Source organism: Erythranthe guttata, chromosome 8, assembly GCF_056151865.1.
Source record: "Erythranthe guttata isolate IM_541 chromosome 8, IM_541, whole genome shotgun sequence".
NCBI lineage: Eukaryota > Viridiplantae > Streptophyta > Magnoliopsida > Lamiales > Phrymaceae > Erythranthe > Erythranthe guttata.
Window position 1 is genome coordinate 24,456,986 of NC_142540.1, and position 16,651 is coordinate 24,473,636.

The following is a 16,651-nucleotide window of genomic DNA, read 5'->3' on the forward strand; positions in this document are numbered from 1 at the left end:
GTTAATAACTATTATATTCTCCCGGCACGTCTTCAACGACAATAAGTTGGATATCTCAAAGCTTGTCGTTTTAAGAAATTGAGAAAGACAAACTAACACTTTTCTCGGTCGGTAAAATTTATAAAGTTCATCTAAAATTCGTTAACTTGACATCGTACACACATCATGTTAGTTAGATTCATTGCGTTCGACACAAGTAAAGTTTGTTTGAATTTAATTAATTTAATACATAAACTAAACTCAACCACATTTTTCCGACACATGAACAATTCAAACCAAGTTCGAACAATATTTGTAGTACCTCATTTCATTCACGTTCATAAACCAAAAAAATATGAAGAATTAGGAAAGTTGTTTAATAATAGATAACGTTAATACGACAAATTTAGTACTTGTAATATCTGGTATTTAATTATGTAACGTACTCGTGTTAGTATCTATTACATTATTACACGTGTTCAAAGATAATACGTTTGATCTCTGAAAACTTGAAGATTTAACTAACCAAGAAAGATCAATCGAGTCTGAGCACTTTTCACAGTCCGTAAATTTTGAAATCCATCTCAAACTCGTTATCATGACATCATACACGTGTAAAGTTAGATTTATTTGTGTCAATCAACTAAGAGCCCAGTTGTCTAATCTTATTTAAATAACTCATAAACTCTTATTTCTGATAAGTTGTTTTAAGATCCCATAAGTTGTTACATCTTATTGTTTAAAATTGTATTTGGACAATAAACTTATAAGCTCTTCAGCAACTTATTGATTTAAGTTTTTATATTTTGATTATTTCATAAAATTGGATGCAATTGAAGGAAAATAAAATAACAATGTGGAAAAGACAAGACAAAGATGTGGTTGTTTTCTTCTTATTCCACATGCATATTGTTTCTTGAACACTTGTTAGCATCAAATTGTTTTTATATAGAAAGTACATGGTATGGTACCTTGTGAATGATTAAAATACCTTAATTATTTATAATAAAATAAAAAATTAAATTAAAAAGTGATTGGATAATATTTCAAGAAGATTCTAGATTTGGGTTTATCCGAAATGATTTCCACGTGGGCTTAATATAAATATATATTTTTTAACACAGATGAATCATAAATTGTGTGTGCCCATTTCAACTTTTGTGGTACAGTACAACCTTATAACTCATATTCCTTCGTATACCCGGCCCAACAACCCGGCCCAGCAAGCAAAATTTTAAATTTATCTGCTATTCTAAAATATAATTAAGGTAAAATTTATTTTGCACCCCTATGGCCTATGCTATCCAAAAGGTCATTTTGCCCCCGATATATAGAAGACATTAAATGTCCCCCATTTTTTTACGGTTAATGGTCAAACTTTTAACGGTGTTAAATTTAAGTGTTCAATGACTCTTTTAACCCGCTTTATATCTGATAGAATCCCCTAATTCTTTTTATAGATTGTTTCACTTTCTAGGATTGTTGACGATTTTTAGCGTTCGTTCAAATATTTATGGTTTTTTGTCGATTTTAGTAATTGTTTAGGGGTTCGGTTTCGGTAAGAGTTAGAAATGATTGAATAAAGTGAAGAAAAAAAATTGAAAAGAGTGAATATTTTGTAAAAGTCAAAAAAAAAAGCCAACAATTCTTTGCAACAGTCGATCAAAAGTTTTGACTAACGGAATCAGTAAAAAGTTTAATGACAGGGCGAGTTGTGGGAAAAGTATGAATAATGTATTTCTATTGGAAAAATTATTAAGAAAAATAGAAATTTCCAAGTGAAAATTCTCAAACAAACATAATCCTAGTTTTATGTATAATATAAAGAAATTGATTTTGAAAACAAAAATTAACGTGACCTAAGTCTACAGATTTTTCAAAAGATTTGACTAACGGAATCAGTAAAAAGGTTAATGACAGGGGGATGTTTGATGTTTTCTTACACATCAAGGAGGTTAATGATACTTTTCCTCATAGTATATGAGTGCAAAATGAATTTTACCCTATAATTAAAGTTGAAAATTACAATAAACACACGCACACATATATATTTATTTATTTTGCCAAAATTTCTTGGTAAATAAGGATCACCCTTTGAGGTAATGTCAAATTACGAAAAAAAATCTAATGTTTGGGTAATTACAACCAACCCCCTTAACTATGAATCTTCTTACACGTCCATCTTTGCGGTATCAAATTTAGTGGAATCTTCTAAATTATGTGGAATATTCTCCCGTTTGTACCCGTATTACCCGATTCGAGCTTCATATTTTGAAACAAGATGATCATAAGATGTGTCTTTTGATTTGTAAATATCAAAAACTGCATTTCTACACAAAATGAGTACAAGTTAGAGAATATTTCACGGAATCTAGAAGATTATGTTGAATTTGATACTACAAGGGTAGACGTGTAAAAAGTTTTATAATTGAGGGAAGGTTGTAATTATCCAAATATGAGAGGAGTTTTCGTAATTTGACATATCAGGGGTTTGACCCTAATTTTCTCAAATAAAATTCAAAGTTTAATAAGTCAAATTCTATTATGACATATATAAACTTCGACCTCTATTAATCAATGTCACAAAAAGTTTACTTAGATTAGAAAAAAAATATACAAAATTGGAAACTTATGTCCCAAAAAAAGAAAAAAAAAAAGCCAACTTAGTTTCTCTCACCAATTCAACCATGCATGCGAGATCCATCTCAAATCAACCTCCTCCCACCACCACCACCACCACTCCACCACCACTCCTAAATTCGTGTCCACTTCTCCACTACCACTCCACCGGCAATGTCATCCCCCACTCCCCCCTCCCTCCCCATCCACACCGCCCCCACCACCCCCACCGCCGCCGCCGCCACCACAATCCGGGGCCGCCTCCGCCGCTTTAAAGGCGCGAAGCCACTCCCACTCCTCATCTGCATCGCAATCGGCCTAACCCTCCGTTTCGCCGTCCCGAAACCCCACTCCCTCTCCCCCGAAGCCTGGTCCCTCCTCGCAATCTTCATCACCACCGTCTCGGGGCTCATCCTCAGCCCGCTCCCCGTCGGCGCGTGGGCCGTCGTCTGCCTCACCGCCTCCGTCGTCACCCGAACCCTAACCTTCGCCGCCGCCTTCTCCGCCTTCACTAACGAGGTGATCTGGCTCATCGTCGTCTCGTTCTTCTTCTCTCGAGGGTTCGTCAAGACCGGCCTTGGCGACCGGATCGCCATGTTCTTCGTCCGGTGCCTCGGTAAGAGCACACTCGGTTTATCGTACGGCCTCGTTTTCGGCGAACTCGCCATTTCTCCTGGAATGCCGAGCTCCACTTCCCGAGCCGGCGGAATTTTCTTGCCGATTATTAAATCTCTCTCGTTGGGTGTCGATAGTAAGCCGAAAGATCCTTCCTCTAGAAAGATGGGTGCATATCTAATTCAATCTCAAAATCAAGTAATTATACATATTTAATTTAATCTCAATTTAGTAGCAATTTCAATTTTTATGTTTAATTTAGCAACTAATTATCGTATTCGCAATTTTGCTAATTAACGCGTGTGCGAAAGTCCAACAATAGCACGAGCGCGATCTTTCTGACGGCATCTGCCCAAAACATGTTGTGTATCAAACTAGCCGAAAGCGTCGGCGTACCGATTCCGAATCGGTGGATTACTTGGTTCAAGGCGGCTTGTATTCCCGGTATCGTCTCTCTCTTGGCAACTCCGGTTATTTTATATAAAATATATCCACCCGAATTAAAAGTCACCCCCGATGCTCCCGACATGGCTAAACGGAAATTGGAGCAAATGGGACCCGTCAAAAGGGACGAGTGGATCATGATCTTAACCTTGCTTCTCACAATCGCATTATGGATTGCAGGGTACTTATAAAATTGTTCTAATTTACGAGTTTAATTATTTCGTCATATATGATTCTGAAATGTTAAATATCGTTTCAGTTGAATTCAAATGAGATTTTAACCCTTTCTCAGTTCGAAATTGTAGTCGTTTAAGTTGGCTTTCTAAATCCAACTTGAATGCGCTAGAATCAGTATCAATTATGCATGAATGAATGAACGAACAACAACGGCTGCGACTTTGATGTTTTGGAGTACTTTTCAAGTTATATATATCCATGTTCCCAAATGTTATATTTGATTATTTTATTAAAACGCTAAATGTCGTTTCGATTTAACATATCCATTCCGAATGCATATGTGAATTCAAAACTCGATAACACCAAATTTATAGTCATCTGATTTGGCTTTATGATTAATCCAACTTGAATCAGTTAGACTGTATATCAGATTAGAAAATTATGCATAAATGAAATGAACAGTGGCTACAACTTTAATATTTTTTACTACCCGAGTCGAATCCTATGTTCTTGTTCCCAAACGTACGTTGTATTCGACTATTATATTAAAAAGAATAATTTCAATTTTAACAGAGAAGCTATCAACATGGCGAGCGTTGTTGCGGCATTGATAGGTTTGGCTATACTTCTTCTACTCGGAGTTCTCAACTGGGACGATTGTTTGAGCGAGAAACAAGCATGGGACACGTTGACTTGGTTTGCCGTTCTAGTCGGAATGGCCACACAATTGACGGTACTTGGTGTAGTACCGTGGATGTCTAAATCGGTGGCCGACTTTCTCAAGTCCCATTCGATTAGCTCGCTCGGTGCGTTCGGCATACTTCAAACGTCGTATTTTTTCATCCACTACTTATTCGCTAGTCAAACCGCGCATGTTGGAGCCGTTTACGCGGCTTTTCTTTCCATGCATTTGGCTTCGGGAGTTCCCGGTTTGTTATCCGCGTTGGCTTTGTCTTACATCACGAATCTCTTCGGTACGATTACTCATTATAGTAGCGGTCAAGCTGCAATTTACTATGCAGGTATTTTTTTTTAATATACTAGCATTTTTTTTTTCCGTGCGATGCATGGGATCGTATTTTAAAAGAAAGAAAAAAGATCAATTTAACAAATCAAATTTTTATATTTATTTCTTAAGATTTGAGATATATTGAAGAAAAATAGGAGATTGAAGCCGGAAGGATTCTTCACGATTCATTGTCAATTTTGATAATTGTTCAAAATATAGTTAGAAAATTAGTAAGAAATAATAAAAATAAATAATTACCGAAATGCCATTAGAGTTTCTTAGGGTTGTGTCAGTGTTTTTTTCTTTTATATATAAGATATTTTTTTGCATAGTGATATTCGTGTTAATTTATATTCCGAATGGTTTTCGTTTACAGCTGGCTACGTCGAACTTCGTCACGTTTTTCTATTGGGCATAACGATGGCTCTAATTAACGTAGTTATATGGGCATTAGTCGGAGCTGCGTGGTGGAAAATCTTGGGACTTTATTGATATCAAATTATTCAGGTAATTTTTTCTTCTTTTATTTCTTCATTAATTAGTATTTTATGTTAGTTTATATAGTTATGCAAAAATCTGAAATAATTCTATATTCAAATGCATAATTCAACAAGTATATTTATTAAGAAGGTATTTACAAATTTCCGTCCCTTTTACAGAAAATCGAAAACAACCCTGAAAATTTGCTTGTATATTGTATATACATTCACATTTTCTTGCAATAAAAATCGGAGGTTATCAGGTTTTCTCGTAAATCTATGGCGGAAAGAAACTCGTGTGCTACACATTGATCCTTTTTTATTTTTTCTGCCCCTCGGAATGGGGGCCCGGTTCAATTTTGGCCCCTTTGTGTTCAATGATCTAATTTTATTGCAATTCTAGTATATAACTCTTGGCAATCAAACATGGATCGATAAGATCGAGATCAGCTCGTCGTATTTTGTGTTCTTGATTTTCATTTTTTAATCAAAGAGAGAAAGAACATTGGACTTCATTTCTAAAGGTATGATATTTTTTATCTCCTCTTCTTAATGTTTTTTTTGGTAATATAGTTATTATGGTTCTCTTGAACCACAAAACGGGTATCTAAATGTCGTTTTAAAGGTCCAGTCAGAAACTCGAGGTCTCTAAAAAATATTCACCTCCAGTGAGGAGTTTTATATAATTATATATATTAAATTTATAAATTATTTCCTATTATAACTAGATTATAGCTTAGTTTCGATCATTAAATTTTCGATTGTTATTTTTCATTTGTATCATCTTAATTTCTATTATATATGAATGTCTCATCCAGTGGATAAAAAATAAATTTTTAGTTTTCTTTATATCAAGAAACAAAAATAAATATTTCAACAACAAAAATAAATATTTAATTATTTTCATTAATTTAACTGCTTTAAATTAGAATTTCTATATACAACCTCAAATTTAATTACATTATGAAATGGATTGCATCTATCTTGTCCTCATGACTCTGTTTCACACGAAAAAGCCCTTAATTAACAAATGAAATTGACAATTCAACTCAAGTATTTGCTTAAATAAACGGTAATTTATTTATTTGAAAAACTGTAACCGAGTTATTTCAGTTTTGCCATTTTAATATTTTATTATTGACAAAGAGGTTTCTACTTTCTAGTAACAAATATTTAATCTATATCATGCCATTTAATTCTCATAATAATATGCAAAACAGAGTAAAAAACTATCTAGAATTTTCGATTGCAATAGCTATATAGGAAATCAAATGGGTGCATGCATCTATTTTGTTCCTTAATTAACAAACAAATTAAGTCACAAAAATATAGTTAAATTTTGTTAATGACTTTATTAATTATGATAATAAAAAAAATTTGTAAATAAACGTACGAATTCTTTTTGTTTCCTTCTTATTACTGATTTGTACATTAGAATTATCAATTAAGAAAACGAAAAGAAAAGAAGAAGATCTAACTTTCCATTTTATAGCTGTTTTTTTTAATTCTTTTTTCCTCCATGTCAATATATATATATTGGCGAGGCCAGAAATTTTTGTGAGGGGGCTTAAACACATTGGGGGTTCAGGGGCAGCGCCCCTGAATTTTTTTTGGCTATCAAAGAAATTTAAGATGAAAATTTAATATGATTTTTCCCCCTCTAGTTTCAGAAGATAATACAAAAAGCGAATTGCGAAAGCTAAATTTCTATAAAAATCTAAGAAACATGAATATCAAGTCGATTATAGAAAAAATTATACAATGGACCTCTAATTAATATTCATTATGATAAGTAAGATGAAAGAGAAGACGTCAAACGTTAATTGATCGTCGGTGGGTAGCAATTTAACCGTCATTAGTGTGACTATGTGATAGAACAAAGATTTTTTTCTTTTTTCAAAGAATGAGAACGAAGTTGGGTAATAGAAGATGATGACATATCAGACGTGAAGGGGCTTTGAGAAGTGAGGCGGCTATGAAATTTGTATAAGTGGGCTTAAGTAGAGCAAAAATAAGTAAATGAAATAATGTAATTAGATAGGCTAAAAAATAAAAATAAAAATATTATATATATATATATATATATATATATATATATATATATATATATATATATATATATATATGAGAAGAAAACTTCATAGACACATATGAATGTAATAGGAAATTCGATCATGAAAAGGGCGGAGGAAACAAACATCAACGAAGCGACTGGGAATATGAGGGATAATTGCAATAGTGTGTCTTTTCGTTTTCGTGCCATTGGGAATGAAGTCACGATCGCTTCAACCTCCGTGGTTTGCCGTAGTCGTAATAATCCCGTCCCCCCTCATTATTATTATTATGGCAGCCATTTTTATTTTCATCTTTTGTTATGCCTCTTCTTAGATTCATTATGGCGGAATCGGCTGTGCCCAATGGTGTGCAGTGCAACTGAATATTCTTGAACTATGTATTTTTCTTATGCGTTCACTCTTATATTGTCAAATTTACACAGGGTCAACACTGCAATGGCCGTCGAGCCACTCCGAACCGTGGCATAAATCTGAACTTTTTCCAGTGTTTTGTCAATTTAGGCAATGTTATTGCTCGTAAAATGAGAACAAGCAAGAATGGTATACTATATTGTGCACCTTAAGTGTGAGGAGCAAGAGGTTGGCCCAATTAGAAATCTTCATGGCCCTTTTCGAATGTTCGTCATGAATATCCTGCTCATCGTCGATTACATTGGACGACGAACCAAACGAATCAACTTGCTCGAACCGATTTCAAGAGGGCCGATTGTGTCTCATAATATTCTTTCTCACCTAACATATATAATAAATATTATTAATGGAAAACATTAATATTTACAAAATCAACTTTCTTCCATTTTCTTCTCTTTAAGTATATGTCTTTCTTAAGAATATATTAGAATATTAAGAAAGATATATACAATAATGTAATTAATATTACTTGCTTAATATAGTGATAGGGCTAATTGGGTCAACCCAATAGGTCTACAATTTCTCTACATACTGAGTCACGAGCCCGATTTAGAAGATCACTACTACGAAAGTCCGACTTATTTTACGTATGAGGTCCTACTTATTAGAATTCTTCTTTGTTCGATTACGATGATGGTTGAATTTTTTTGTTTAATTTATTTACATATATTATTTTTTTAATGATGACTTGACGATTTTATTACAATCAGAATCACGTGTGTGTCATGTGCGAATCACGTGCAAAATTCTTGTGGACTACGCATAAAATGTCATTGATGATGATTAAAGAGACAAATAGAGTAGAATTTTCATTTAGAGCTATTAGATCATTCAAATAAAACAAATAATATTTAATAAAATTAGAAATGAGCACGTGCATTGCACGTTTCGGGTCAAAAATCCTATTATTTTGAACTATAGTATGTGATTGAAATGTCTATATATTTTAAGATGATTATGATATTCCATATATAATTATTCTCCACCAACCATATTTAATTTTTTAAATTATTTGAAAATTAATAAAGAAAATTCTTACTCAGAGTAATGTGAGCCTCAGGCCATTCTATAAGGGTTCTTAGAACTAAAGATGAGAGCATGGCTAAGAAATTTCGTGACAATGTGCATTGCCATAGCTCCTAGTCTAGTTCTCTCCATAGTTGGTGGACCTTCGGCAGCTGGTCGACTCATAATCATCTCATCGGTTCGTATATTCTAATTAATTATGTCATTTAATTTATTTAATTATATTTTGAAACGAAACTATACAGTGATTAAATTTTATCATGAGGAAAATAAAGACTTAAGTTAATATTGCAAAATGAATTTATTGCATACTATCTTTCGAACTACCCTTTGCCCTCATCCCTCTTCTCAAATTAAGAAATTGAGCGGCAATACAACTAAGATGGGATCCCACAAGAACTCAATATATCCAACCAATATATCCAAATTCCCGAACCAATAAATCCAAATTCCAAACGTTGTGATTTAATTGTATATGGGTAGTTTGGTTGGGAATAGGGGCGAATTAAATACCAAAATATGCCAAAACAAAATTAATTTTGTAGGTGAAGGCATTTTTTGTTATTTACCCCCTCAGTAATATTTGAGAATGCGGAGCCCACCGAAATAAAGTTTCCTTGGCGTTTTCTCTAACTTGTTTGGGGAAAACTAATTTTCATTGTTTTAGTGTATCTTCCTTTTCATCTTTGTACCACATGAGTTAACTTTATTTACCATTTTCAGCAAATCAAACCAAACGATACCTTAGAGAATTCTCATATTCATCTCCGTTATGAACAAAATACAAAGTCTGAATGATGATAAGTTTTTAGAAGAATAAAAAATAAAAAATAAATATCATTATTGGAAAGTATTCATTGGGTTTTATGCTCATTAATGGTCCTATATATTTCATATTTTGCAGAGACATATGTGTTGAGAATTTTACAATACAATATATATAGTACATCATTCTTATTTGTTGAAGTTATCATCCCAATTTACGAGGAATAACATCGGTTCAATTGTCAAAACGACGGAAAATATTTCAGATTTATGCCACGGTTTGGAGTGGCTCAATGGCCATTGCAGCGTCGAGCCTGGATTCTTTACTCGGTCTCATAGTGACCCTGTATTCTTTACTCGATCTCATAGCCGGTAGAATTATGTGGTTTACATACTTGTCTTTCAAAAACATAAATATCATATCGGAAAATTGAGAGTTCAACCCGTCGGCGTCATTATTTTTGCCGCAATAATGACCACTCTCAGTGAGTTATATATATATATATATATATATATATATATATATATATATATATATATATATATATATATATATATATATATATATATATATATATATATATATGAATTTTTTTCTTCGATGTTTTGTAAATTTAGGCGATGTTATTGCTCGTAAAATGAGAACAAGCAAGAATGATATACTATATTGTGCACCTTAAGTGTGAGGAGCAAGAGGTTGACCCAATTAGAAATCGTCATGGCTCTTTCAGATTATTCGTCATGAATATCCGGCTCTTCGTCGGTTACATTGGACGACGAACTAAGCGAATCAGCTTGCTCGAACTGACTTCAAGAGGGCAAATTGTGTGTCTTAATATTATTTTTCACTTAACATATATAATAAATATTATTAAGGCAAATATTAATATTTACAAAATCAACTTTCTTCCATTTTCTTCTCTTTTTAAGTATATGTCTTTCTTAAGAATATATTAGAATATTAAGAAGATATATATAATAGTCTAATTAATATTATTTACTTGTTTAATATAGTGATATGCCTAATTGGGCCAACCAAATAGATCTACAATTTCTCTACATACTGGGTCACGAGCCAGATTTAGAAGATCACTACTATGAAAGTCCTACTTATTCAACGTATGAGGTCCTACTTATTTGAATTCTTCTTTGTTTGATTACGATGATGGTTGAATTTTTTTTGTTTAATTTATTTACATATATTATTTTTTTAATAATGACTTGACGATTTTATCAAAATCAGAATTACGTGCATGTCATGTGCGAATCACGTGGAAATTTCTTGTGAAATATATATAAAATGTCATTGATGATCATTACACAGAGTAGAATTTTCATTTAGAGCTATTAGATCATTCAAATAAGCAAATAATATTTAATAAAATTAGAGATGTTATGCCCCCGCCGGTTATTTCACGATATATATCTGCAGGTTGTAGCTTTCCGATTTCAATAGGTTCCATAGTTGGCGATGAGACAATTAAAAAAGGGAGGTATTTATAAAGACGAAGTAATTTCAATAAACTTGTATGGTGCCTTTGTGGAGTTCGCTGGAGGCCAACAAGGTTTCCTGCATATTTCCGAGCTATCAAATATATCGGTTTGTGCATTTTTAATTATGTTTACTTTTGTGAACTTTATTGTTAATGTTGATTTGTTTTCATTTTTCATTATTTTTCATTTTTTTTAGAATGCCACATTTTTAAAGTTGGTGACATAGTAGAAGTAGGTAAACAATTAGACGTAACATGCATATGTGTCGATGTAGATGGTGGTGGTATCCACATGTCTCCCTGCACTACTCGTCCCACAGTAGGAGGAACATATTTTGTTCCCATGAAACGAAAACAAATTTCGAAGCGTGCACGAGACAAACTGAAAAGCGAGAAACCTCGACTCGAGAAGTGGGACCCTCTTCCTCGAGAAAAGCTGCAACTACAAACAGGAGCATCGTATAACCATGAGACTACAGATGCATTTGGTGGTGATCATACGCGACGATTTAGGAAATATGCATGTTTCCTTCACAAGTAAGTATGGAATGTCGTCGAGGGAAGTACTATGGATGAGGCAATGACTCTATGAGATGGGTTTAAAATGTGTGTTTCGATGAAATTAAAAGATGTGGAAGTTCAGATCGACAACTCCTCCATTGCGCAGCTGATTCGAAAATCAGACTTTTCAAAGGAATATCCATTTGGATTGGAAACGGCTTATGAAAAAATAATTGAATAGTGTCATTCAAAGGTCTAGCTCTCGGTCTAATCACCAGTGATTATTTTTTTCCGGTTCATAACATGCACAAAGTCAAAGTTGCATTGATAACTTTTGTTTAACTTTGTTGGTATCGAAAACCATTTCTTATTCTTGGACATTACAACTTACAAAATCAGATTTACACTAAAGCATCCATCATGCTTAATGGATAGTTAAATTTGCATCCACAATTACGAGATCTTAAAATAACATGTGAACCAAGGACACATAAGAATAAACATGTATGTAAGAAAGAAAAATAGAAATGTGGGAATATTAATAGGCTAAGATCAAAACAAAATGACAAATCACGTAATAAAGGGACAAAATTATCAGAAGCACACCATTCTCGATTTCTTATTTAACAGAATCTGACGGAACAATACAACTAACTCATACCCTCTTTGTTGAAGAAGAAATGTGTCCAAGGTTTCCTGCATATTTCCGAGTTATCAAATACATCGGTTTGTGCATTTTTAATTATGTTTACTTCTGTGAACTTTATTGTTAATGTTGATTTGTTTTATTTTTCATTATTTTTCATTTTTTTTAGAATGCCAGATTTCTAAAGTTGGTGACGTAGTAAAAGTAGGTAAACCATTAGATGAAATATGCATATGTGTCGACGTAGGTGGTGGTATCCACCCATCTCTCTACACTATTTGTCCCACTGTAGAAGGAACATATTATGTTCCCATGAAACAAAATTAAATTTCAAAGCGTGCACGAGACAAACTGAAAAGCGAGAAACCTCGACTCGAGAAGTAGACCCCTCTTCCTCGAGGAAAGCTGCAACTACAAACAGACGCATCGTATAACCATGAGACTACAGAAGCATTTGGTGGGGGGTCATACGCGACGATTTATGAAATATGCATGTTTCCTTCACGAGTAAGTATGAATCTGTCGTCGAGGGAAGTACTATGGCTGGGGCAATGTCTCTACGAGATGGGCTCACGTGTTTCGATGAAACTAAAAGATGTGGAAGTTCAGATCGACAACTCCTCCATTACGCAGCTGATTCGAAAATTAGACGTTTCAAAGGAATATCCATTTGAATTGGAAACGGCTTATGAAAAAGTAATTGAAGAGTGTCATTCAAAGTTCCAGCTCTCGGTCTAATCACCAATGATTATTTTTTTCCGGTTCATAACATGCACAAAGTCAAAGTTGCATTAATGACTTTTGTTTAACTTTGTTGGTATCGAAAACCATTTCTTATTCTAGAACATTACAACTTACAAAATCAGATTTACACTAAAGCATCCATCATGGTTCATGGATAGTTAAATTTGCATCCACAATTACGAGATCTTAAAATAACATGTGAACCAATGACACATAAGAATAAATAAGAAAGAAAAATAGAAATGTGGGAATATTAATAGGCTAAGATCAAAACAAAATGCCATTTAACGTATGAAAGGGACAAAAACATCATAAGCACATTATTATCGATTTCTTTTTTTTTCATTATCTGATGGAACAATACAACTAACCCATACCCTCTTTGTTGAAGGAAAAACATCAGAAACACATTATTCTCGATTTCTTATTTATCAGAATCTGATGGAACAATACATCTTAACCATTCCCTCTTTGTTGAAAGAGAAATATGTCGATGGTTTCTAAGGCTTACATCACAAATAACCTATAACAAACAAATTTAATGATGTGTTATCACATGTTATTATAAAAAAATTATCGTTCATGTTACTATCTAAAAGAATCATATAAATGTATTTGTGACGGGCATCACATATTTCACAACAAACAAATGCCATGGATATTGATCCATCATATTCTTCGACTTTCAAATTGATAAAAATAGGATATGAAAAATGTTCTACATAAGGTAATATAGGAACATGCGTTTTCTCCGCAAGAGTACCAAATATATACTAATAGACAATCTAATCACTAGTGATTTTTTTTTTCCAGTTCATAACATGCACAAAGTCAAAGTTGCATTGATGACTTTTGTTTAACTTTGTTGGTATAGAAAATTGTTTCGTATTCTGGGATATTACAACTTACGAAAGCATATTTAAACTAAAACATCCAATTATGGTTTATGAATAGTTAAATTCGCATCCACAATTATCCGAGACCTTGAAATAACATATGAACCAAGAACGCATAGGAATAAACAAGTACGTAAGAAAGACATAGAAATGTAGGAATATATGAATAGGATGAGGTCAAAATAAAATGCCATTTTACGTAATAAAGGGACAAATTATCAGAAGCACAACACCATTCTCGATTTCTTCTTTAACAGAACCTGACGGAACAATACAGTTAACCCATACCCTCTTTGTTGAAGAAGAAATATATCCAGGGTTCTTAAAGCTTACATCACAAATAACATGTAATAAACAAACTTAATCTTAATGATGTGCATTATAAAAAATATATGAAGAAAGTGTTCATGGGACAAAACATTTTCTGACCTCGGCATTGCCTCGAGCAAAGAGCAATGAACCAAGCTCTTCTGCAATTTTTGTGGCTTCCATATGTGGAATTATGACTTCATCGAAACGTCTTCATGTCCTCTCTTCCTTCTTTGATTACGCTTTTGTGAATATATCTCCTACTTTTAAATATAACTAGATTTTTTGCACTCTCTTAAATATATCTCCTACTTTTAAATATAATTAGAATTTTTGTATGTCCGATGCACGGGATTGAAGTAAAGTTCAATTTAAACCACACAATTAAAGTTTCAATTCATTTTTATGTTTTTCTATATGAATTGATGATAATCCCCCATTAATAAGCCTTATTTGTTAATTTAACTTTATGGTTTTTTATCTAATATGTTTGTATATTTATATTATCTCAGTAAAAGTAGAAGTTTGACGAATCTTCTTTTTTATCACCCATAATAGGTCTCACCAAATTTAATGTAAATCAATGATGCTATTAAATCTCAATAGTTTATCAGAAAGCAACCTTAATTTCATTAATAAAATAAAAACTAAATATTTTTCTAATAATTAAATAATTTTCCCATAAAATTAATATTATGTAAAATGACAATTTTAGTGGGAAAAGATACGTTAATTTGGGGCCAAAAAGTCTTGATAATGATTTATTAACCTTCATTATATTAAATAAAATAAAAAAATAAAATTTATTAATTAAATAAATGGCAATTATAACTATTAAATGAGCCGGAAAAGTTTCTTAGGGTTTACCGGGAGCAACCTTACTTTTATAATAAGATTAGAGATGTAAATTCTAACAAAAATATTATTGTAAATTTTTTTTTTCATTTTAAATATAATTGGAAATGAACAATATTAAAAGAGGAGAAAAATAGTCATGATAAGATGTAAAAATGTATTGGTATTACGAGGAGTTATCATATTTAACTTGTGTTTGTACTTAAAACCTAATATTTTAGCATAATTTTTAATTTAATTATGAAAATATATATATTCTGAAAATTGTATGAATCGTACAAATCGCACGAATCGAATCGTAAATCATACAAATCAAATCGTGATGATATTTTAAAATTGACGATTTAATCAATGATTTGAATCGAAAAGGGTCCAAATCGAATCGTTCAATCTCCCATTCTATTGTCCCGGACCTAGAAGTGAAATAATGGGAGAAGTTGTTATTTTTTTTCATCAATGCTGGCCCAGTCGAGTGACTTCGTTCCTGATGAACAAACCTTTTCTTTGCCTCTAGCTATATAATCCACCCATCTTTCCCAGTCCCTTCAATCACTCCCGGGGCCTAGCCCTCTTTCTCAACTCGAAAAGTTCAGCGACTTTCATCGTTGACGAACACCTGCACTTATAAGATAAGACAAAGAAATGGGGAGTTTATGCCTTGAATGAATCATTAACAATGGATTAGTGGAATGCGGAATCAAGAGACGAATATGGGGGAATGGCCTATCAATTTAATCATTGGCGGACCTTCCCTTTTTCCAGTCACGGAGCTCTCAATTGAGTTGTTTAGGTTATGGAATTTCATCTCTAGTTGTGGGTTTCGATTCGAAGGAACTCAAATGTGGTGCGGGTTCATCTCTCTCGACCAGTTCAGGTACAAAGGAGACGAGGGGACCCAGACTTTAGATCTCTTCTCTATGGCGGGAGGTTTCTTTCGTATCAAGAGTGTGTTGGGGAGGCCGGGGAAGACGGATTGGATCGAGAGGCGATGCTTATGCCTCTTCTTTATCGATAGGATTCCCATCATTTCCAGTCTCCGACGAAGGAGACAATGGCGAGGGTGTACGTATCCCAGGTGAGCCAAGAGGTGAAGAGTGGGAGTAGATCAGTCTATCCTCAACTTCCATCCGTCATTAGTAATCTCAATTCGCTTTTCCTATTCACTAGTACACTATACAAGGGGCTGCCTTGCTGCTTCCCCCTATCTCCCATCATTTTCCTATTCGCTTTTGAACCCTATACAAGGGGCTGCCTTGCTGCTTCTCCCTATCTCTAAAGGGGCTTATGTACTCCACTCGTTACCACTAAAGGACGAAGCCAGGAGCGGAAGGAGAGACTTGAACCCTCAACCTCAGCCTTGGCAAGGCTATGCTCTACCATTAAGCTATTTCCGCCAACTACGGTAGTGGCGAAGCACTACTGAGCAATTCACGTAACACAACATACAGATGACTTTTGTTTTTCCGCCGGACCACAGTCTTGACCTCCGACCGAGCTACGAACACGAGTAGGTAGGCGGTTAGGGGGGGGGGGGGGGAGAAGGGCTAAGGGTTGTCTTTTCCATCAATCTCCGGCTACTCAGTGCCGCTATTGGTGCGAGTTGTAAGG

At 33.7% G+C, this 16,651-nt stretch overlaps 1 protein-coding gene and 1 non-coding gene across 2 annotated transcripts; one reads left to right on the plus strand and one right to left on the minus strand.

The window, feature by feature from the left end:
• The first annotated feature begins 2,639 nt into the window (after positions 1-2,639).
• On the plus strand, positions 2,640-5,836 carry LOC105964951 (dicarboxylate transporter 2.1, chloroplastic). The gene is made up of 5 exons (XM_012989457.2): positions 2,640-3,411; positions 3,525-3,838; positions 4,408-4,856; positions 5,220-5,350; positions 5,503-5,836. The coding sequence occupies exons 1-4, from the start codon at positions 2,773-2,775 to the stop codon at positions 5,333-5,335; spliced, it is 1,518 nt and encodes a 505-aa protein (XP_012844911.2). The 5' UTR covers positions 2,640-2,772; the 3' UTR covers positions 5,336-5,350; positions 5,503-5,836.
• Positions 5,837-16,365: 10,529 nt separating this feature from the next.
• Positions 16,366-16,437, minus strand: TRNAG-GCC (transfer RNA glycine (anticodon GCC)). Its single transcript has one exon. It is a non-coding gene; the product is annotated as a tRNA-Gly (tRNA).
• Between the last annotated feature and the right edge of the window lie 214 nt (positions 16,438-16,651).

Excerpts from the sequence above, each read along its gene's own strand:
- LOC105964951 (XM_012989457.2), top strand. The coding sequence starts at position 2,773 with ATGTCATCCCCCACTCCCCCCTCCCTCCCCATCCACACCGCCCCCACC. Across the intron at positions 3,412-3,524 it reads TAATTCAATCTCAAAATCAA|TCCAACAATAGCACGAGCGC; the intron begins GTAATTATACAT and ends CGTGTGCGAAAG. Across the intron at positions 3,839-4,407 it reads ATCGCATTATGGATTGCAGG|AGAAGCTATCAACATGGCGA; the intron begins GTACTTATAAAA and ends CAATTTTAACAG.